General features: G+C 39.9%; 1 protein-coding gene across 1 annotated transcript; it reads left to right on the plus strand.

Annotated features, from left to right (window-relative positions):
- Positions 1 to 1,368: 1,368 nt before the first annotated feature.
- XG (Xg glycoprotein (Xg blood group)) lies at positions 1,369 to 24,323 on the plus strand. Its single transcript, XM_061459833.1, has 9 exons — positions 1,369 to 2,060; positions 12,799 to 12,840; positions 13,183 to 13,239; positions 16,981 to 17,016; positions 19,472 to 19,537; positions 20,443 to 20,499; positions 21,087 to 21,125; positions 21,402 to 21,521; positions 22,448 to 24,323. Exons 1-9 carry the CDS (start codon positions 2,000 to 2,002, stop codon positions 22,462 to 22,464), a joined length of 495 nt encoding a protein of 164 aa, XP_061315817.1. The 5' UTR covers positions 1,369 to 1,999; the 3' UTR covers positions 22,465 to 24,323.
- Positions 24,324 to 24,686: the final 363 nt, after the last annotated feature.

Raw genomic sequence — 24,686 nt, forward strand, 5'->3', positions numbered from 1 at the left:
TCTTTGACAGAGGGAGCTGAGATTAAGAAAGTCCTGTAATGTCCCCAAGAACAGAAGTGGGACAGGTATTCAAGACATCCGGACTCCAATGCTAGGTCCACTTCTTTCTGTGCCACCTTCCCATTGTTTTTCTTTAGTATCTGGCTTCAGAAGAGCTAGACAAGGGGTACATCATCTTCAAACTTAAGAACGTGCCATATCCCAATGAGCTAGTATCAGCAGGCAGGTGAGATAACACATCGTTTCATTTACAAGAACAAATGCTACTGAGCATTTCTGAGTTGCTTGGACTTGCCTGGTTCTAGTACATAGCCTTGGTAACTTTCCTGCTCCCTTCAGGCAAATTCATCACTGATACGAAGATTAGCACATGTGTGCCTGCTTTTGTTATTCTGGGAAAAAACAAACAGTGGGTTTATGGGATTGCTTGTGTCATGTTATAGTTCTTGTTTTAACTGGCTGACAAAGTCACCTCTTAAACCTAAATGTCCTTAACTTGTCTGAGATTGAGGAATTGGCCCTGACAAGGAGAATGATGGTACGTAATTTGAGCTTTAGAGCTTCTACTGCTAGTGTAAATAGTTAAGCCATGCAATGCAGTAAACCAGGCCTTTATAAACCATTCTGCTGGTTCAGATTTGTTGGGGGGGGTGTGGGGGGGGGTGGTGTTCAAATCTGACCTACTTGGACTAGAAGCTTCTTGAAGATCCAGTATCACCAGGTTCTATCAGTCCAGTTTATGTTGTTGCGTCAGTTTTTTGTAGTTGGCATCAAAGCATGAATTCAGCACATGCACTGTATGTTCTAGGTAACTGAAATGAAGTGCAATTGAGGCCAGCCTGTGCTCCGCATCAGACTGAGTCACTCAGCAACATTGCAAGTGTACAGATTGGCCACTCATGGTAGCAGAGTCCTCAGTGTATTTCCAGCCCTAGTCAGAACAGTGTTTTCTGCCCCCCCCCCCGCATTTTAACCCCCAGCAAAAGGGAGGACACACACCACTCTCCTCGGTGCTGGGAGCTGGTGTGACAGCGTCAATCCAGTTCAAGAGACAAGTGTCTCTTGACATAGGTATTTGCTAGAGAGAGGCTATGACAAAACTGAATTTAAATCACGTCAGTGATTTTAAACTATGTTCATGGATGGATGGATGATTTCCCAAAGCTTTGTGCTCTGACACTCGGCACTGAGATCTCTCTCCATGTAGGATATTTATGTTTAAAAATATATCTAGATCAATGGAAAAATCACGACAAACAATGTTATCTACTGGAGGCAAGCATCTGCCGAGGTGGTGAGCATACCTCGGTAGTGCAGTATCACTTTTTAAAAGTTTATAAAATATAACTTTTTTGTCTTCCTCCTGCAGACAATTCCCAGGTCTCTGCAAAGCAGGTTCTTGGCCTCCATTTCCCCAGCATGGAGACTCGAGTGAGCAGTTAGGACTCTGACAAGATTGCCTTTATGATCAGCTGTTGCTCAGCCAACACCTGAGCAGGGAAGCAGCACTTTGAGGACAGAATCTATCTGAGAGATTTTTCTTCCAACTACACTTCAGAGGAGGCCAGTCTCCTCTCACATGCTGCTTGAGCTCCCGCAGCACCACACCCTGCTTTGAAGGCGAGGATGTCAAACAGGTTGGCTTTCCCTCCGGGAAGGAGGTGGATTCAGAGCACGACGGCTCCCTCCTCATTGGGTGCTGCCGCTGGTTCTCCAGCAATCCACGCTCCCTGCCTGGGTGATAAATAGATTTCTTAGAGGGCGGGGAGCACCTACGGTGCTGCTCACAGCTTGGCCATAGCGGGGTTGTTTGCTTTTGTTGCTTGTCTTGTACTAGAAGAGGTTTTAGGGACTTCTGTGGTGTTTGGGTGTGATGGTGAGAGAACTCTTTGGACAGAGCCGCTGATTCCAAGTGTCTCCCTCAAACCTTGGCGCTGCAGTTGCAACATCTACCATCATTGCTTGGAAAAAAGACAATCAAGGCACTGCATAGAAGACAATGGGGAAACTCAAAAGTATCCTTCTTCTGTGCCTTGGCTTTCTTCTAGTCTATGTAAGAGGTAAGTGACCTTCACCTTGGCTTATTTCTAGGGCATGATTATTAAAATGAAATAAACACAACAAAAACTTAAACCCTAACCCCTAAAAAAAAGTTTGTTTATTTAGAAATGCTTGCTGACATTATTTTTGTTACTCGTTTCACGAGAAGCATTCAAGAGTGTTTAGATAAGTACTTCTGCAGTTTCTAAGGAGATACGTATCTTCTGGATGATTGCTCATAACAGCTGTGCTAGTTGGAGTCTGTTTATTTGTTATAATTTCTTATTTCCTCTGTAGTGTTGCTGCCCTAAAATTACTGACAAGCTTAGAGCTGAGTATCAACTTTTAAAATGAAAGCTGTAAAATGAGAGGTTCCAAGGGAGTTTGAAGTTCCCAAACAGATCCTTAGTCAACTATTTACTTCATGTTTATACAGCTCTTCTTAGTTATTGAAATGTGTTAGTTATATTGTAAAAACAAATTCTGATTCAGTTTAAAGGATGCTCATACCTGCATACTGGTGCTCATCCTTTAGTAATTATAAATTAATAATTTATTTACCTTAGCCAACACATTCCTGAATATAGAAACTCCACACACAAGCATACTTTCTTTGTTTCATGCAGGGTTAATGAAGAATTGAATATACTTTGTATATATTTTTGATGAATGAATAGCAGTTGGGAAAATTTAGTCCTTTCACACTGAGTCATTTTTCTATATTCAAATGCAATTTTCTTTTAGCAAAACATTCTGTAAAGCTTTTTTGGCTATCAGACCAAATAGGATCATCCTTGTGTGCATGTGCTACGTAGTGTACTTGTAATCTTTTCTTTTTTGTACATTAGCATTACTTCAGAAACTTGCAGTGCAGTGTTTGACTGCAGCAAGAAGTCATTCACTAACCGCTAGTTCCAACATAGCTGCTGCTGCTCCTCCTCCCACCACCCCCGATTTAAATGCAGTCCCTGGGAGACCTTGCAGTGATGGGCAGAGAAAAAACTTGCCTTAAATTAGTGCCCAAGTTCCATTTTCACAAATAAGGAATTATTTAGAGGTCTTCAGCAAGTAACGTGGTGGAGAAACAGCAGAGCAGTAGGACTGTGCTGGGCTGCCCTGCAATATGTTGTGAACAGCAGTGACTCACATGGTCTCTCACCACTGGTATGCAGACTTTCTTGTTCTGGAGGATTGTCTTGTGTTGAGTATTTCTGTTCAAACAATCTGAGCATGGGCAACCCAATTGCCCTACACTCTAGCATTTTAATTACAAGGATAGTCAGCCTAACCGTTCTTGCCTTCTACATGTGATAATTTAGAGCCAGTTCAGGCACTGCTTTGGGGAAGGAATCATTGCTGAAAGACGTTGTGGGCTTCGGGCAGTCTTGCAACTGTGGAAACTATTTAAGCCACTTTAAAAAGCAAAATGAATTATTATAAGTCTATGGCAACAGTCACTGAATTTTATCATCAAAGAGTATAACCCTCCATGTTTCAGGGGACATTTTCAGGAATCACTTCTCAGTCCCAATTAAGACATGATATGAGGAAGGGCTGGCCGTGCTGGTAAAAAGCTGGTCTAAGTCCTTATGATGGGAATGTCTGTGACATGATTCATCTTTGTATACGCAGTCCTAATTCTTACCTAACCTTTAACTGTTCTAACTTCTAGAATCTACTGTACCACCACAGCTAGAGCACACTGCATCATTTCTCTTACCATCTAGCATTTCTTTTATGTCCTGCTATCTTCAGTTAGTTGGCTACATGGCCTTGACAGGCACATCTCAACAGAAACGTGACATACCCAAAGACCACATTGCACAAGAAAAGTGAGACCTGATGCAGTTCAGAAACTTACATGCTCGCTGCAGTCTTCCACACTTTTACCTACATTCACTGGCTTTTATTTCCAAGCTTAGGCAGGTTACATGAGATCCCCCATGTAAGCTGAGCTCCTACAGCTAGTTTTCTGAGTGTCTTCTAGACTAATCCAAATGAAAGAAACCTCATAGAAACTTCTTCCACTGAAGTTCATGCTAACACCCCATGTTGGTTACTGCAGCTTGGCCCACATGCAGTGTGGTAAGACACAGTTTAGGTCCTAGCCCCCCAGTAACTGAGATAATGCAGCTGTCTGACACATACTATAGGTCCTGTTTGGGCTGTACATCTGTGTGCATACCTGCAGTGGGACAGCTGTGCAAAGGGCTCTCTGCTTCCTACACAGCTGGAAAGCAACTGAGACTCTCCCTCAGACATGACTGCTCAGAAATGCCCTTCAGGTTCCCAATAGAGATAAAACCTATACACCCATGGTCTTCAAGATCAAACAATAGATCACATGTTTAGTCAGTAACAAAGACAGTGCAAAGGTTGATGATGTTTAAGACATATTAAGTTTACTTCATGAGGTATTACATGCTACACAGGTAAAGGGAACAGCATTTATTGCTAACTAGTAAACCATGTACTACTGTCCAGCTGAGGCTTACAAAGATGTTGTAATAACTCAAAATGAATTGTATTCTTGGTTAATTAGCTGGGCACTTTATGGGAGAAAATTACAGACCTGTTTGGATGTGAGACATTATGTGACAGTTTTATGAATAAAGTAGCTTTCACTAGAGTTAAAAGACAGAATAAGATAGATGAAAAACACAGTCCTGTTTTTCTGATACTGCTCCATCAAGCTCCAGTCCTTGCTGTCACCCCATGTGAGGTCCTTTGTGTACGTGCTGAAGCACTCACGGTATCAGAAGGTATATGTCAGACAATGAGTTCTTCTGTTGCTGGGTGCCAAAACTATTTCACTCCCGATACCAGAGCTGCTATCATCTGTAGCAGCAGTAGAACTGTTGCAACACCAGGGCTTGGGAAGAGCTTATAACTGGTGCAGTTACTCACTTTCTCGAGTTCACTTTTCATACACTGCTGCCACATTGCAAGACTGGTAACAGTGCTCAGACTGCCTGTTTTCAGTGTGCATATCTCCATTGTTTGCAGCAGTGATTTGTCAATCCTTTTCCATTGGGTAGTAAGTAAACAAATAAAAGCCATAATTCTTTCAATATTAAAAACTAATAAAAATATGCCTTTCTGTGGCATTTTGCCTCGTGGTTAGGAGGAGATACAGATTGTTTTGATTAGTCTTCCTTTGTTTCCACAAGGGGTTGACATGTGTGAATGTTGTGGGAAAATACTATCTAAAATCTCATCTGTAGTACAGTATCTCATAACGCCAAGTAGGCTATCCCAGTTGAAAGAAAGGGCATGCATGGGTTATGAAAATATAACACTCCCACTTCCACTGTCTGAGCTTTGCCTGAAATCAACACATTTTTTAATTCCTGGGGAATTTCTTTTAAAAGCTAAATCACACCGATATATTTTCAAAGGGCAACAATGCTCCAGATCAAATGAAAACAAAGCCCAGAGTAGGCATTGAGATTAGCAGACAAATTAAATCAAAGTCCTTCCTTATGTCCCAGGTCTTACATCTAGTGGTGGAGGAACCAGGGGTACACACTCCACACCAGGAACAGTTCGGAGTTAATGACAACACGATCTCCCAGATCACAATCTATACCACATCAAAACTGTAACTATCAACTCTAACTCTATCAGGTTACCACCAGCAAGGAGCAGAAATTGAGATACAAGATAGGTATTTTTGTTTGCAAAGATCATACAGAACATTTTGCTTCTTGAGCATAATGGTAACAAAAGAAGGCTGGCTCTTTGTTCAGAAATCCAACCCAGATCTGCAGAGCATTCTGCATGCCAAGACTCTTGATCTCTGTTTCCTCTGAAGTCTGTGCCACCAGATCCTCTTCTGAGTCTCCTGCTTTTGAAGTTCAGATACCAGCTGATGCTCAATCACCCTCTGCTCAGGGTCATTCAAAGAGGATTCTTTGTGCACACTGGTGGCATGTGCAAAGGCTTCTTCAGCTCTGTGAAGGGAGCCTGGTTGCTTCTCTCATGTAGTTCAAATGAGATGGGAGGTGGCTCCTAAGACTCCACAGGGACCTGTGGCTGAGCAGAACTGCTTGCTGATGTCCGGCAACTCCTTCCAGCATTACTGTTTTCTAGAAAACATATTCTTGATGGTATGAAAGATAGAAGATGGAGGCCTTGCTTCTTTTTTGTCTTGCGTCTTCAACACACAAGCAAAGAATGTGAAATGCCCCGAACGTCCCGTTTGACTTGGCAGATTACTAACCCCTTTGGAAGAAATGTAAATAATTATGCTGATGGCCTATGCTGACCTCAGGGGGCACAGATTAGTTATATAACAGAATCTCTGAAACAAATTCAACCCAATGTTAAGTTGCAGAATAGCCCTACTGACATCTGTCTACCCATAACCAAGGGTATTTTGCACGTATTTTACCAGTGTAGTTGGGATGATGCAGGGAAGAGGAACAATTGTGAGCAACAGAAATAGCAAAGCCTGGCATCTCCCTGACCTTCTGCATTATCTTCAGCTCCCTCTGTTGTCGCTACCCCACCATCTGGGACAGCTTGGATTAGCCAGCTGGTACTTAGGCAGTGAGTGGTCATTGTGAGAGCAGCTGCTGCTTGTGCCACACTATATAGGGCTTTAGGAGGAACACTCATCTTGGTCTCTCGTTTGAACCTATCTCATGTACAGTTCTCATGGAACGTGACCTTTGTTAAGCCTGACACTCTCAGACCAAGTGGCTGAAAAGGGGTAGACAGCTTCCTGAACCATGCAGGAACAGGTTGAAGCTCTGGGTGAGCAGCCCATGCCATGGCCTGATCTCTGCTTCCTTGTGACACAAAGCTGAAAACCTGAGGCGCTCAGATGAATGGTGCTGCTTTATGGGAGAGCCCTACTTTTTTGCTCTGCCTGTAGTTTTACAGCATACAACAGCTTCTTCTGCACTCATTCTGAAGCAAAACATAGAAAATTATGTATACTCTATTTTATGTATGCAGGACATATCACATCATAAAGAATGACAGCTACCTTTGAACAGCTATTGTTTGTCCACAGCAAAGCAAACACCACAGAACTAGAAGATTTTCTTTCATGTTGGATGAAACTATGCTGCACAGACCTAAAGCAGTACTGCCACTCCTGCTTTATTAGTGCATCTTATTTGCTGGTGATTATTTAAATGTGTTCTTGTATGAATAAGTGAGGGAGACCTTTTCATTTCCCTTGAATTCAAACTGTAAACAGAAGTGGCCTAACAAAAACCACGAAGCCAATTATCAGGTCCATATGCTGTGGTCTACAGACTGGAACTTGGATGCTAATTACAGATTTTAAAGCAAACTCAGTTTCCATCCTAACATCAATGGTCTGTAATGGCAGTCATTGTTTATGGGATGAAAGGGCCATGATAGAAAGGAAAACTACAGTAGCCTCATCAGGAAATATGGATCATGAGTGTATTACATCAAAGAAATAGTACCTGCTCGAGATTTTGTCCAAAATGTCCACTCTAGGGTATAAGCCTTTATGTTCTCCCACAACTTTTCTTACATGAGTAATTTCCTTTAAACAAACAGAGTTCCTGAATAAAGTTGAACCAATAAATGGGTATGTTCTGAATCACATACCTGGGAGGAAACATTCCATTTTCTCATTACAGGGAAGTATGTCTCATGACTGTATAATAATCAGAAATGATCTCTGCAAAGAATAACTTACCATTTCAGCTAAAAAAAGAACATAAACTGGGTCCCATGAGTGGCTTTGGCAACATATTCTTCCTTTTCAGAAAATTTTTGGTCTCATTTGTGAGTCACTCACTTCTTCCTCAGTCTCTGCCAGCTTCATAATGATTTAAGCTCATTGTATTCACAAAGCAATTCATATTTAATCACACTGAAGGGATATTTTTGGTCTTGTTTTAAAATAATGTAAATTCAATTTATTTTTCCTTTCTATCTAGCTCACATTTCTGAGTTAGTTGCTTCTAATTTATTTGTAACACAGGTAGTCTTAATGCCCTCAAAGCCCATAATTTAATCATGTTAATGAAAAAAGGATTTATCTAACACACATGTGCATATATACATTTAAGATGTATGTCCACACATGTATATACACATAGAAACACATTTTCTCATGGATCTTAGTTTCATTCTTAATACCAGACTATGCATATTAAATGCATCAGAAGTTAATTTCATTTGTCTCATAACCTGACTCTTATTTAGCAATATTCATGATGCCCTATTTAAATGTGGGTCATTTTAATGGCCACAAACTGTGTTCATCTTTATCCAGTGCAGGACTGAGCCTACTTACAGAGATTGTAAAATTGCAGTGTTGCCACAGTAGCCTTTCGTCAGAAAACTTTTGACTACATTTGTAATGGTGAATAGGTGACATCCACCTGCAGAATCTAGCCTTCTTCCTCATAAATACTCCTCAAAAACTGTGGGACCTCAGGCCCTTGTCATCAGTCAGCTACACGGGTAAAGGGTGATGGATCCATTTAACATTTAGGTCACAAATTAAACCATAGACAAAGATGCTGCTGTAGGCATTTTAGTGACTGGGTATGTGGGACGCGTTTTCAGAAAACTAATGTTGTAAAAAGTTTGTGGACATTAAATGCACACATGCCTGAGGACATGACTTTGTAGAGTGCTGCTTTGGTGGGGTGGGACAGCCTCACTTCCATGATGCTTCAGCAGGATGTGTCTCATATTCAAAGAAACTTATTAAAAGCTGGCTTAGGATCTCTGCAACAAAGAGCAACCATAATAGTCTCCATAGTAGAACAATTAGACTAACAAGGATTTTATGTCACTGGGCTTCCACACATGGTATTATACAGGCTTATAGAAAGTATGGGCATTAGTGAAAGCAAACATCCTACCTGGAAAAATCATGCCTGTAAAAAGAAATCTAGCAACTTTGACATTTAAACTACCATGTTTTGATGTTTGGCTTTATGAAGTCTATTTTCCCCTGACTGGCTGCTACAGAGGTCTACTGTTAGCTATGTAGGCCAGGTCTACTACACAGTTTTTTACTGGCGGTTGGGTGGGGATGAGGGAATTACATCCCAAATAAGGCTGGCAGTGCCAGCAGAAATCCTGCTGGTAGTTTAGTTCCTTGTGTTTGAGCAGCTAGTATAAGCATGATTAAAAGAGGTCCTTTTGCCATACAAACTGTGTATTCATCTGGAAGGCTTGCTTTCTTAGTTTAGTGCTTTCTTATTTGTAGATAAGGACTGCTCTGTGATGTCAGGCAGGAGCATATAAACATTATTCAGATTCTCTGCTGTGAATCATGGTGGACCACCCAAGAAAAAACACCACTGCAATAGTTCCATTTCTTTGTAAAAACAGGGATACTCCCAGAAGAAAGGCTGGAAGTGTTGCCAAGAAATAGCATACCAGCCCAAAGCAGTAATAACAGATAACTCTGAGATAATGCCTCCTGCATAGCTAAACCTCTTAATAACTTTATCCAGGTTAAAAAAAAATAAACCAAATAAAAAGAAACCCCAAACCCAAAACAACAAAAAACCCCAACCAACCAAGACTAAACACACACACACACACAAACCAACAAAAACTGCACACAAAAAAACCCCAAACAAATAAAACCCCCAAAGGAACAAAGCTGTTTTCTCCTCACTGAAATTCCTTTCATTCTCATTTTCATAAGTTTCCAGCTGTTTCTATTATGGAAGCTCATCCAAGGAAAGAAAGGGCCATTTTTGTTTGTGGAAAATTAATTTCTTTCAGTCTGTTTGTTCTGTGAAACAGCTTAACTGATCTATTTCCATTGTCATTCATCTTCACAGTTCCCTGAAGTATCCAGTTCCTATTGAGCTAAATATTCTCTGAGCCTCTAAATGTGTTTTTGTTTGTAGACCCACCATTTTGTGGATGAAATCTGGGCTGTTCAGCTATTTAACCATCTGTTATCCTCCCAAATTACATTCTTTAAATGTCTAGGTGCAATGGTAATGAGCATTTAAAATTCAGCTCCACAAAATCTTACTCCTTGCGGTTGTTTGACGTTATTACCAGAAGAAGCTGGGATGGAAGTCCAAGGAATCTTTTGGTTTATTGGAATATCATTTACCATGGTGCACAGATGTCAACAGACAATTTGCCCATCTGTCAAGGTTTATATTTACACAACCAAACAGATTTCAGTGTAGATTCCTGTCTTACTCCCAGTCAGTCATTCTGTGCTGGTGTCTGGGAGGTTTTATTATTTGGTTTATCATCAGATATAATTAAAAAACCTCAAACCAATCTGAATAATTCCTGCAGATTTTCAGGCTTCTTTTTTTCTATTCTTAAAAATCCTGTAGTTGTCTTCTGTTTCTCCTTTGCAGGCTTAAAACATCACCTCTTGTCTTTTCTCATCTGTTTGATAACAGAGCAGACATGACACACAATAGGAGAGGGAAATGTTGGTATCATACAGAAGGGCAGATATTAGTAACTGTTTCAGTCTGCTGTTTTGCTTTGGTTCTCATATAATTGGGAGCATCTGTGTCATCTTGCTTGAATTCTATAGTATCTTTTGATGAGGTTCTTCCTATTTATTTATTTTTTCTTTTCCCTAACTTCAAAGAAATATTTTACCTGGAATTTTTCCAGAGTCTTCCTTCACAAGACAAACTTGTCACATTCTCTTTGCAGCTCTAGGACCTCTGTAGCTGCTTTCCATATCGTTACTTCCTGCATGTCAGGACCTGCCACAAAGGAGCTGGTCTGGCCAACAGCTCCTTAGTGTTACAGAATGATTTCTCATGACTCACTCTGATGAGCAATGGTTTGAGCCCTGCCAGCTGTGCCCTGCAGCAGCAGGGCTCAGGTCAGATAACCTCTGTCAGCGCTCGGGATGCCTATGAAGAATGAAGATTTATCCAGAGGACAAACCCAAAGGACAGTCAAACTTCTCATGTTGCTGGCACTGAAAAAAATGCTTCAGAGAAATATAATTTGACCAGATTAGTAGAGGCAATGCCATGACGTCATCCTGCAAGTAGGGGAATATAGATCAAACTAGCAACGCAGCTAAGGACCCAGTCCAAAGGTTACTGGACTTGGCAAGGTTGGCTGAGCAGCCAGGGCAGGGGAAGGAGAGATTGTTGGATGAGCTGGCACTCTAAGATCAGTTCAATTGTATAAGAGATGAAATGCTACACTGCTAACATTACAGGGAAAGCCTTACTCTGTTATCTGCTTTTCCCTTCCAAGCACAGGTTTGTCATAATGTTTTATAGGGACAGTTTTGCTTTTAAAGTCATTCACTATTCTGCATTCCAGCCTTGTTTTAGCCTTTCTGTAAGACATCAGCTATAATTAAGTTCACAGACTTACATGAAAATCCTCACAGGAATCAAGACATTCCCACTTTATGCTCCCACACTGATTGTTATTTGAAGCTGACACAGTGTTTTGCCACTGACGATTAATCTTCCCAGGGGCTCTCTGACACAGGTGAGAGCTATTAATCAGGAACAGTGATTAGTGCGAAGATGCCATGAAGACAGACAGCACCTGTCAGGGCTGAGCTGAACTCAGAGCGTTGCTGGAGAACCTCTGACAGCCTCTCTCTGTTCCTCAGTTTCCCTTCTTGAGCAATGATGCCTTTCTTGGGGGCTGGAACCCAATGACCTTTAAGGTCCCTTGCAACCCAAGCCATTCTATAACCCTTGCTGTGAAGTGTTCAAGCCTTACCAAGAAAAACACTTTATTGAAGAATTAGGTATTAAGCCACTTAGATGGGATAATAAACAGACCCTGATCAAGAGGCTTACTCGATAGAGCACAGTAAAACATTTCTGCTTAGGGAAGCCATGGCACACTGTGACTTTTTGTGGGTTTGTACAGGCTAATCTTGTATTTGGTGTGCAAACACAAGGATGATGAAATTTCAGCCTGGATGAAAATTAATGGGTATGTACTCTGCAAAGAGATGTTTCAGGAAGGCTGGTTATTAAAGGGAAAGTGGCAGATTGTAGAGAGTGGAAAGTAAAATTCACATGAATAGCTGTGTTTGTTTATTTCAAAATCATATATTTTAGTTTATACATTTTGAATATTTTCCAGTTTCATTTGCCTGCTAACTTCAAATGTCAGGATGCTAGTTGCCCCCCTGTGACATTTAGTGACATCATTGTCACCTAACACAGGACAGGAAGGGCTCTTTTCTCCACTTTCAGTTTTTTTATGGTACAGTAGAAAATAAATTAGGTAAATACATCTTTATAGCTTTTACTTGCTGGCACGTGTTACAGGAAGAGTTATAAGAAAGAATTGATTCATGTTACAAGTGATCACAAGGCAGACTTGCTAGTAAAGCTGAGCTAGTAAAACAATAATGAAGACATTAAAAATTCTCACCTAATGATTCTAGTTTGCAAGTACCGTGCTGAATGCTACTTTCAGCAGTCTCCCAGCAATAGACCTTGTGACCCTGTGCCCTGTAACAGGCAACCTGTGTTCTTCAAAGGCATGTTTGCACAGCCGCTGAACATGGATAACAGAAGAGAACAGCACCTCATTGCACTACCTAAACAAGTAGTTTCTTTGCATTAGATCAGCCCATTTCTCATGGTCGTTCAGGACTACATGGTGCTGGGACAACAACTGACATCTTGCTCTGTGCCTGCTCCTGTTTGGATGGGTTTTTGTTTTGTTTCTTACTGGTGTTCTGGCTTTGTCCAGAGCCCTCAGACCTGAAGGTCATGGAACCTGCCCTCTGACTTAGTCTCTTTCCTTCTGTCACTTTCCTCCTAGGTCAACGTGATTTTGATTTAGCTGATGCTCTTGATCACCCAGGTAGGTAAAACTCCTATTCTTATTTTACCATGGCATTTAGACCCAGTAATATAACTTAAGTCCTTTTCCTTGAAGACTGGAGTATGAAGTAGCTACTACTGAAGTTAAAGATACAAAGAACTGAGAAACGCTAGAGTTCAATGTTTCTTTCATAAAATTGAAAAATTCTTTAAAGCAAACAAACAAGAAAGGCTTTGAAAACATATCCCTTAATTTTTGGCTTCTGCTGTGATACATAAAGGTTTAATGAATGAAGCTGTCTAGATTTGCAGATACCTTCTTTTGTGAAATTGAAAAAGATTAGGCTGTTATTGTTTATTGGTATATCATTGTGTCCCACAGACGACATAATTACCAGGAAGCCTATAGTGATCAGAAGACCGACAAGGCCTGTGCTGAGTAAGTAATGAAGACAAAACTGGTCATAACTTATTTTAGATAGGTAGAAACTGTCTCCCATGAGATTCTTGATCATATCTGCTAAAGTGCCATAGCTGAGATCATTTGTGAATACAAACTGTCTTCTATGTGTAAAGTAAGAGGGTTATTTTGACAATTACCAATTACATCTCTTCCAGTAAGGAAGGACATGCTGCTTCCAGTAAGGCTTTAGAGTGTAACTGGCCAGTGAAGGCATTTTATTTCCTGAAGATCTTCATGCTTTTCCAGCCTGTATTTAACTCCCTGGGCAACTGTTGCCAAACATGGGTAACTGTTCTTCCACTCTTTTCTCCATTGTCTTTTAGCATAAATATTCATGTGCTTGATAATGGACTTGGAAAAGAATCAGAAGGTATCTGGGTATTCTTTCTTCTCCCCATGTATTTGCTTAATATTACCTAGTATTGATCACTACAAAGACCTATGTCGGAAAGGAAAAAAAGTTCTGAACAGTGGAGAGAACCAAAAGGTTTATAGCTGCAGTCCTGAGAATGATGATTTTCAATTAACCTCATTATTGTTAAAAAAAAAACCAACAACAAACTCCAGACAAGAAGAAAACCACACATCCAGTTGTGACGGAATTTAATGATAACAGAGTTTTCATCCAAATTATATTGAAAGAATTTCTGGCTATCAAACAAAATGCCTGAATTGGGAGATGCAGGATAACTTTAGCCCACACAACAGTGTCAGTCTTTTTCTGGATAAAAGTTGCAGTAAGTCTTTAGGTATATGAAAGCAGTTACATTCTCACATGATTCTCTGGCTCACTCTTTGAATAAATGAGCAGCTTTTTGTGAATGTGGCAGCTGCTAAATCCTGTGAAGGTTGCATTTTTCCTTCCCTCTTAGTTTTTCAAAGGAAATCTTTGTTTGGCCTAGGTTAGAAGTGTCAGTTGTAAAATACTACTAAGCCACTGAGCTTACTGTCCTGACTTCCTTCAAAGTCAGTGGAGAGAAATCAGCATGTCTAGGGATGGTCATATCACTCTAAATGCGGATTTGTTCTTATCTTACTACAGACATTTCAAGTAGGTTACTTGAATTGTGCCCTAAAACACTGTCCTCAGTTGTGTTTGCAGGTAAGCTGGAGATGCCAGTATCTACAGTGAAGCTGCCTCAGTCAGGTGAAAAGAATTTGATTTTTAGGGACTTTAAAATCTGTTAGAGGTATGACTATGAGATGATTACCTACCTGAGTCAACTTCACTGATTCTTGGGAATGAAGAACTCCATGTTTTCCAGCCCATGTCAGGATCTCTTTCAGCACTGAAGAGGATTACAGGGAGTGTAAAAACAATTAAAACTATTAAAAAAAAAAAGTGCTAAAAATCAATTATTGGATTTGAGAGTGCAGAAATTTAATACAAAAGTATATCTTAGTATCTGCCTAATGCTGCTTCTTAACCTCAGGGTTTCCTCTATGTCTCATTCAGCCAGTATCATTGAGAAATGAGGCTGGCTGAGATGATGATTTTGGCTCAGCTGAAGCAATTTACTGTAGAGGCTGTGTCCTCCAGGCATCACTTCCCACACACCTCTGCCTGAGATGAAGCTCTCCTGTAGGCGCTTGCCATCTAGTGTAACAACATTCAACACAAAATTTAGTAGAAGGTGATGTTTATTTACAAAATCTAAAAAAGCTACCCACTCACATTCTTGCTGCCATTGATTTAATTCAGCCATATGCTCAAACCCACATACGCATGAGCGCCAAGATGTGTGTGCTTAGGTGGTCTGTTGAGTGTCATGTGTAGCATGCTAGCTACTGAATACTTATGCCATCTCTTTGGTTATTCTAGATCAGAAATCACAGGCTGGTTTATGTACAGATATTTTACACCTCTTAAGAGTCACCAACTAGAGGTCATTTGCTTCATAATCTTGTTTACTTCAGCACTCTGAACCCTAGGCCAGGTTGCTGCCTGGTGTTTTTGCTTATTTGGGGTACACAGACTATATCTATAGTGTGGGTGGGTGAAAAGGAGAGGTAGTGGAATAGGTGGTATGCTGCTACCTTTGGCTTTAGAGTGCCCTTCTGCTTTTCCTCTGATGACAAGTCATCTGTGCTGTCATCAGAGCACAGGCCTGGTGGTTTTGACAGACACGACACATTCCTCAATTTTACAGCTGGGAAGGGTGACCTTTATTGTCTGTTCTTTTAACCCTTTGCTCAACTGTTTTTCTGGTCCCTACAGACATGTGCATTTCCATTTGTATTTCATAGCAGCCTGACAATTTCTGAAACAAATCTCTGCATGAACCTTCCAGAGCAGAACCCTACACTTTATCTAACTTCTTCATCTTGACAATAAATTGAACCCAGTTTGCAGTTTATTGCTTCTTATTGTTAGCATTTGACAGGTAAAGGTATTTTTGAAATGCAACTTTCTGCTGGCCACATATAGACAGCAGCAATACCTGACAAGAAAAAGCCCAGTCATGTAGTATGAATTTGATTATTTTCCTGCCAGATTTCCTGGTGACATCAAAACATTTAGAAGTTGTTGCATAACTGAGACTAGATACTGTTCAAAATCAGCTTCCCACTCCCTCTGGATATAAAGAACACAAGAAGGCAGAGTTCTGCTTGGTGTTGTATTTGGATGGATTTTACTGGGTTTTGGGAGTTCCGGCACAATTATAATGGAAAAAAAAACCCCAGTTGAGTGTCTATCTAATTTTCTGTGGCAAGAAGCATCGGTATAAAAATTTACGTAGATTTTGCCATCTCTTTTCTTCTGATTCATTCTACCACTCCACATTTATAATGAGAAGGAAAGGGATTCTTGGAGTTATGACATTCATCTAACATATTTCTGCCTATCACTCAGTGACCTTTCAGAGCTCACCGTCATTCCATACACACCCTACCATGTCACCCACATAGTCGTACCCACACCAGCATGTTGAAATGGAGTTCCTCTTGTTTATGCATCTCCAGCTCATAAACAAACTGTTCACTGAATGGAAGTTCCATCCCAGGTACAGTGGAACACACGTACAGTGCTGGGGGAATAGTCATAGCCTGTTTGTTCACTGAGTAACATGCACATGCCAACATCGAAATATATGTGAAAACCTTTATAGCTCAGCCAAAGAAAAGCAGTCTCCCAGCCAAACTATCACATAAGATTGCTTGAAGCAAAACTTTTTATGTCACCACGACCCTTACAAAAATTAGTTGATTCAATCTCGCTCCCCAAGTAGGTTTATTACTTCCCAGTGTTCGTTCTGAAATGAATAGTCAGTTTTTGCAGTTCTACAAATCGGACTTAAGCCAAACATGCATACACAAATTTTAACAACAGACATCATTGTTAATACTTAAGTATATTTAAAAAAGATATTTTAATATTTTAACATGGCAAATTTCATTTATGCATTTGCAGACATATTAAAGAGTTATTGATCTTACTTCCATTATGATATTTATTCTGAGCTTATTTAAAGCAGGCAAAAATCTTTTGTATTTTGAGTAGAAAATATTGTTTCATTTTTCAGTTACTGTGTGGACAAATATTAAATTCTATAAGAGTTTTCAAGAAAAGTGTAATGCCTTATTTGCATTTGTGGGTCTGACCTGAAAAAGTTGCTTTTCATTCAGTTGTACATTTTCTACTAAAACTGACATTTCACTTCCTTCAAGAATGGTGTGTAACGCACTTCTCTACATCTTCCTCCTTTTCATTTTTAGACAACGATCTGCACTTAGGAGATGCTCTTGGTGGGGGTGAGTATTGTCTTCTTTTCTCAATATAATGAAGGCTTTTTTCTATAGTCTTTTTCAGAAGTCTGCCTGATTTGTGAAAAGAAATTTAGTGATTGGAGGCAGAACTGTGGTAGTGTGAGTCATTACAACTCCTGTACATGCAGGCCCTTTTGGCAGAGGCCATCACGCAGAGTGGGGCCAGCAGGATGGGCTGTGTTTGGTTGCTAGCAATGGGACCTTGCAGGCTGGCTACCTGTGTGTGCTGAAGTCAGCTCTGGTTTACTTTACCATGCCAGGCTGCCACAGTCATGGCTGGGGAGAGGATGTGCTGCCCATTCAGCTGTGCAGCACCGTTCAGGGTGGTGGCCTCTGACAGCAGGTAGAAGAAATCAGGTGATGGCAGTCATTCCTTCGGCTGCCAAAAATGAGTCTAAGGTCAGCAATCAGAGGTAACAGTGGATAGAGGGAGGCATGAGCTTGTTGTAGCTCTGCTGATCACAAATCAGAAATGCAGGAAGGAATGTATTAGAGATGAGCGTTGATGGCACAATATAGCTAAAGCTTGAAGCACTCAAGCTGTTGTAACACGCTGCCACTTCCAAGTGTTTCTATAACATCCAGACCTGATGTAGGAAGAATTCATGGTGCTGTGCTGAGCTGTGTAGGTATGGGAAATCCTTGACTTGGGGAATTTTTGCATTCCACTTGAATCAAGGCTACCCAAAAGAATTACTTCTCAGCACAGATCCTCTGAATTATGATTCCAGTTGCAGTGGTTTGGTTTACTCATGTTTCAGTCTTAGAGAATCATACTATTTACACTATTCTTTCCCATTTCCATGGTTTTCAAATTTCCAGGTTCTCCTGGGGCTTTTCATACCTGTGTTTGAATGACATATTAGCCTGCACTTCATAAAGCTGAATCTAATTTTCTTTCTAATTCTTATGTTTATATTGTCATTTCTTCCTGCCTGTACTAATTGTTCCATTCCTGCAAGTTTTTAATGAGTGCTGTTATAAGAGGGTGGGTGTTGATTCAATTGTTAATGAATATCTTAAGTATCTTTACTAAAACCCACCTTTTAATTCAGAGAATGGCAATTGATATTTTCCTTTATTTCTATTTATTTGCTCCATTTTCAGTTCAGCTTCTTAATTGATATTCATACAGAGTATAATAGGATTAATGACATCTACCTCACTATCAATAGTTCTGATATAAAATATCAGATATAAAATATATCTTCTTATAATTAGAGAAGACTGAATAAGTGCTGCAGCACCATAAAAATAATGAATAATGGGATCAGTAGTTTTCTGCTTTTGTGCACTGGTGAGTCTTGGTTTGTTACACAGAGACCTGGAAGAGAACAAGTCTCTTCTTCTTTTGAATATAGTTAATTGGGCATAGTCTGATTCAGCAAAGCTTTAAGACTCTACCTAAAATCTATTGACTGCAGCAGGATGAACTCACACGAAGTTAAGCATGTATCTAAATAATTTACTGAATCAGAATCTAAATAGTACTCCCAAACAGAAGCATTGCATTTAGCAGCTGGGCAAGAAGAAAACATGATAAAAGGGCATGTGGCATGTATTGAAGGAGAAAGAAAGATTCAAGGAGAGGAAGGGAAACTGGTATTTATTTCTGTGACCTAGTTTTAATTTATTCGGAGCTAAATTCACTGTCTGGCTCTGAGAACAGTTTAATATGTGACTGAACTGGCTGAGGAAAGGACAGCAAAAAGGACCCAGTATGGATACACAGAGTAACAGCCCTGGATGTTAACTTTGTCAGGTTTAGACCTGAGCCAGCTCTTGCTACACCATCACTTTTAGTCCAGTCTGGAAACTGCTATTAGTTATCAGATCTCTCTCTCTATCCGATGCATCTCTTTATAATACCTTTTGTAAAAATTAAGGCCAAATACCAGCACAAAGTCCTAAGCAACAAAGCTCAAGTCTGAGTTCATTTTGCACTGTTCAAGAGTAGAAAATTCATCGTGCGCTAGATAAATTCAGAATACGTTAGATGAAACTAATCTGCAAATCTTATTGATACCTGCTGATACAGAGATAACCTGTTGTCTCCTGCCCAGCTTGGAACACCAGCTTCTCTGTCAGCTCTGCTAACTGCACCCCTGACACCTACAATAACACACTGTGCTTCCCAGATGTCAGCATTAAACAATGCTAGCACTTACCAGAAACACAGGAAATACTCTCCTTCAATAGTTTTATGAATTCTTGTGTCATTTTAATTTTGCAAATGCTCTGTTTTCACTTTCTAACCAGTTATAGTAGCCACCTATTTGTTGATATGTTGCTTGAGACTTCTTAACTGGTTTCAAGATCCTTTTGTTAACTCACAGGAGGACAAATTAAAAATAGGCATAAAATCTCAGGTTATCATGCTCTTTATTTACAGCTTTCTGTTTTGCCTCTCCAACCATCTAACAATATTAATTATCAGTAGGTGACATCTCAAGAAAACCTTTATACCCACCTCTTCCACCACGACCAGGGAGCCATGGTATTTCTGGTAAGAATATTTTCTTCTAAGAAATCCTAGCACAATGAGCTATTCTGAGTAAATATTTTGAATAGTTTACTTTCTTATTTCTTTGTTAATAATTTTTATCACCACTTCCCTCCATCTGCCTTTTGTTGTCACTGTTCCTGACACAGTGTTTGGAAAGTTTTCCCGAGTTTTAGTGTTGGTACCATAAAGCTTTAGTGGTCTGCCCAAAATGTGGGACACTGACTCCTAAGCGGCATGAGACTAACACTCATCTTGCTTGCCTTTTTGGTTTGGATATGTCTACACTGAGCCACGCTAAGGTTCAAATTTGACATCTAGCCACAGGGCATTGGTAAGCCTACATTCAAATCTATACTGAGATATGCATCTGAGATGGCCGTGGGACTGGGGAGGTGGATGTAAGCCTGTATTGCTTTCGAGTGTGGTCCCAGACACACACTTAATTGAAGTGGAAGTGGGAGACCTATCCCAGCTACCGCCATGTATCCCATAATTACTTCTGGTATGATTGTAGTTGTGAACTATGATCAGGCCCTTCTGGAGTCCTTATGCAGGTCTTCCTGGAAAGGTTCCACTGGCTTCCTGCTCCAGGAACTGCTGAGATCTGAGATGTCCATATTGTACAAGGATTTGTGTCTCTGACAGCCCAAGCCCACACATCCCACAGGTGCCAATACAGATGCAGAAAGGCAGAGCAGCAACAGTTTTAGTACTCCAGCGTTCAGGTGAATTTGAATAGGTGACCATTCAGTGGAAGACCCTTGATCCACCCATCATGTCAAAGCTGGAATTTCAAAAGTCCCTCAGCCGTCCCCAGAACACTGCAAAAGGACCAGACAAGGGAGCAGAAGGGGTTACCAGAGTTCAGACATTTTGCAATAGAAATCCTAATCTTTATCTTGCAGGAGGTTTTGATGACTCAGATCTCCTTGATGGGAAGCCTTTACCACCACACATAACAGGTAGTATTTGCTAATTCTTCTTGCAGCTTCTCCCTAATACTTGTAACTCAGAACTGGCCACTTTCGCTTTAGCAATAGTCTGTCACTGAAGGTGTAGGACAAGACACTGCTGTTTTTATTTAGACTGATTGTCCTTCTCCACAAGCCATGACTTTGAGTCTGAACTCTAGCTTATATTCCTAAACATTTTGTAGCTTTCTGGCATATGCCAGAACCCTGCAGGATTTATCCCTTTGAATTCAGCTAGGACAGTCCACAAGCAAGGGTCTTCTGCTGAGAACTGCAAGCAGATGAACGGTGCCTATGATCTTATGCTAAATCAGCCTGTGAAATCAGCTTGATGTAGGCTGTTAAGTATTATCCTGTTTTTAGAGGATAATAGTCTCCAAAAATTGTCAGGGGGATGGATGGTTATTCCTTCAGCCAGTGCAGCTGCAGTTAGGACTGGAAAGGGAGCTCCTCTCTCAAAGTCCTGATGAGCTGCCCCCTTTCACCTCCTGTATGAAATGACACTTCACTGAGTAAAGACTTTGTTGTCAAAACAAGATAAAGCACATTTCTTGATGAAATTTCACCCTCTATTCCAGGAGAAGAGGAGCACAATTTCAATCATGGAGGAAACACGGGTATAGTAAATAATGTATTCTTTAATTTTTTTATATCATCATAAAATGTTAGTCTTATAAAAGTAATACATACACTACATTAGGCTTTAAGACACTTTTTTCACACCATCTGTAATGTAACATGATTTCTAATATTCTACTTAATTCTATTTAATGAATTTCTAATGTTTCACCAAACAATTCTCATAGTTTGGCAAAAGCATACCTTAGTAGAGAATACACGTAAGTGAAACCATTTTGATGTCTCTGAAAAAGAACTCTTTACTTTTTCTACAGATTCAGGATTAATAGCTGGAGTTACATCTCCTATAATTTCTGCTTTTGTAATACTGGTTGTTGGATCCATAGCAGCCTACTCTGCTTACAAGAACAAGAAACTTTGTTTCAAACCACAGGGTAAGACCAAATCAGTTTCCCGCTTTCCATGATGATTTAGTGGTGGGGTAGATGTGAATTTTACAGACAATTTCAGTGGGAGCAGAAAAAGCTCAGGGCTGAGGGCATTTGAAAATCTCATCCTAAAAACCCTCTGTGGTAAGAGAGAGTGGTAATTTTAATGTTCTTCATCAAGGACAAGTATAGGAAGCCATAATGTGGTCAGAAATTGGATGTAAGTCTCTTTATGAAGAAAATTACATGATGTGAAGTATCTGCCACCACAGAGGTAACTGACTATTGTGGCTCTGTTTGCGCCTCACCTGGGGCACCCCATGTACCTTCTGGCTGGGGCCCCCATTTCAGCTTTGGCCTGGTGGGCATCCTGCCCTTGCCATAGAGGTCAATTCAAACCTTTAATTCACCTTATTTGTTCTATAATGGGACTAACAATTATGACATGAGTGAGACACAGGAGGTGTGTACAGCTTCACAGGCATTACTGAGAGATATGGAATCCCCATGTGATTCAGAAAGACTCAGCCTGGAGATGCCATGGTGGGCTCTGTGCAGCCACTGCTTCCTAGGTGCTGGGGTAAAGCTTGGGAAGGGGAGATCCAGCCAGAGCATGGCCTGAGATGCCCTGGGATAGATTGGTCAGTACTGTGAAGGCTATCATCACAAACAGATGTTTGTGCCATCAGGGTCCCAACAGTTTCTTATTTTCCTTTGTCTGAATGGCCGTGGTTTAAGCAAAGCGTCAGGTCAGTAATCCCATGTAACTCTGGAAATGTGAAGTTAGAAAAAATGGGGAGGGCTGTCTATACATATCTGGAGATATGAGGTTCCTGCCTGTTGTCTTACCAGAACTGAGGCAAATAAAGCCCAAAAACCTGGCAAAGAGCATCCATCATGGACACATTGAATGTTAAATCTTCATCTTTCAGGTGGGGCTACAGTCTAAATCACTGGAAGAAGAATTGCCCTCTGATCACAGTCTCCTTTGATGGGTGACATCTGACCCACAGATCTGACAGTGTTTTTCTACTTTCTCACACTGACAAAAGGAAATCTTCCTCTAATGAACGTTTTGTTGAGACCCTGCAGTCCTGCTCCCTTTCATCTGACGTCCCTCTTGCACCCTGAGCTTTATGTCATCAAAGACATGATTAAAACATCCAGGGATTCTATTGAGCTCTCCAACCTGCATTGATTCAGAAGTTATTTCAAGCAACAAAGAAATCAAATTTAATATAAGCTAAAGATGGAAATATTTTGGTTTGGGAGCATTTGAGTCACTGAACAGGGTTTTTTTTTTTCCTGATATTTAAAATTACCCAAAATACTTAATACTTCAGATAGAATAGGAATAAGGAAATTGACATTTCCATTAATACATGTTGGGTTTCATTAGTATATTTAGTATATAGATGCCCACTCTGCCCCCTATCTGGAAGTGTTCAAGGACAGGTTGGATGGGGCTTTGAGCAACCTGGTTTAGTGGAAGGTGTCCCTGCCCATGGCAGGGGGTTGTAACTAGATGAACTTTAAGGTCCCTTCCAATCCAAACCATTTTATCATTCATCTGATTCTATGATATTTCTGTATTTTCTATAATGTTTAAGTAAAACTGGAAGTTGTGTAAAGGATTAAAAATTTGAGTGCCTTTCCTTTATGTTTATGTCTGAATTCTAGCAAAGTGAAAAGGGTTACAGGTGGAAAATTAAGTCTTAATTTTAAAATATTGCATGAAAAGAACATGTAAATTGATAAACCACTGTTAAAAGAATAAAAAATGAGAGGAACACTTGTTGATTTTATTTATTTATTAATTTATTTATTACTGAAATGATGTTTAGATTCTCTCAGGAGCTGGAATCTGATGTAAATTTTGTTTCTCTTCTTGAAAACTTAGGCCTTGCTCTAAGAGCCTTCAAAAGCATTAATCTGCCATGGTTTGTTTGTTTGTTTTTTTAAGAAAGAACCATATTATTCATAATATATGTAAAGGAGAAATAGGTACAAAGTTTTCTGAATCGTTTAGAATGAGTCTGTGACACTTTGTTCCATAAAATCTATGTCACACCAATTTTTAAACTTCATACATATATGCAAGTATGGTTGAGATAGTTTTGCCACAAGGCTGTTTCATCTTTTTCCCTTGTTCTTGATCAGCCTCGCCATGTTAACAAATGTCCTTATGTAGACAAATCTATCAACAAAAACTAACACTTTTCCAGTCTCTGTGCCTTAATTTCAGTAACTGATTCAAAATACTAGCAAATGAATGACATACAGATGAAAGCTGGACAAACTAGTAGTTCACCAATGTAATTCTGCAATACGGGCATTTTAGAAAACTCTTCAAAGCACAGAGGGACTCCATGTGTTTTTATCTCCATTTTATATGTGTAGGATGCTTTTTCTGACAGAAATTCCATTTAGATGGAGGTAAGCATGATTTTGTGTTTATTAAATTATTGAAAGACATCATCTGAAAAATTACTCTTCTCATAAAGTCAAATACCGTCTTATTTAAAGTATATATGAAACGGATATATAGCAGTTACTGAGGATATTACCATAATCTTAATTTGATCCTGAAGGTAAGAAATTCTAATATACAACAGTTTAAATATGGAAGCATTTTGACAACACAAAAACCAAACGAGGAACTTTGTGGCTATCACTTTCAACTTGTGAATGAGAACATCTTTTTAATAGGGTTTTCATGGACACTTGATATTCCTTTAAAAGTACTAATTTTGAATGTTGAAAGTTAAAACAGATCGACGTCTATTTTGCTGGGTGGACATAAAGTTTTGATTAATGAAAAGTTAGTGTTGCCACGTCAGTTGTTTAACAATGAAAGTATTTTCTTCTTTCTCTTGAGAATTCTCAATAAACACATACTGTGTTTTATCTAAGATTATCTGAGTTTTGTTTGTTTCATTACTTTCTGGACATATGCCAGCTGATACCTTTTACATACAAATTCACCTATGTCCTTCATAGGGGAAAGAAAAAAATGCTTCAAATTAAGGAATTCGGGGGGGGGGGGGGGGGGGAATGGAGGGTGAGGAGAAAACAGCTGAAATTATTCTTTTTTTTAGATTATTTTTCCCTGCAGGAGCAGTGTCCAGAGAAGGATCTGGGTGCATTACCAACATTTTTGCATTTGAAATA

Source organism: Pezoporus flaviventris, unplaced genomic scaffold (assembly GCF_033815535.1).
Source record: "Pezoporus flaviventris isolate CSIRO_AGI_PZ_B2104156 unplaced genomic scaffold, CSIRO_AGI_Pfla_v1 ptg000030l, whole genome shotgun sequence".
Classification (NCBI taxonomy): Eukaryota; Metazoa; Chordata; class Aves; order Psittaciformes; family Psittacidae; genus Pezoporus; species Pezoporus flaviventris.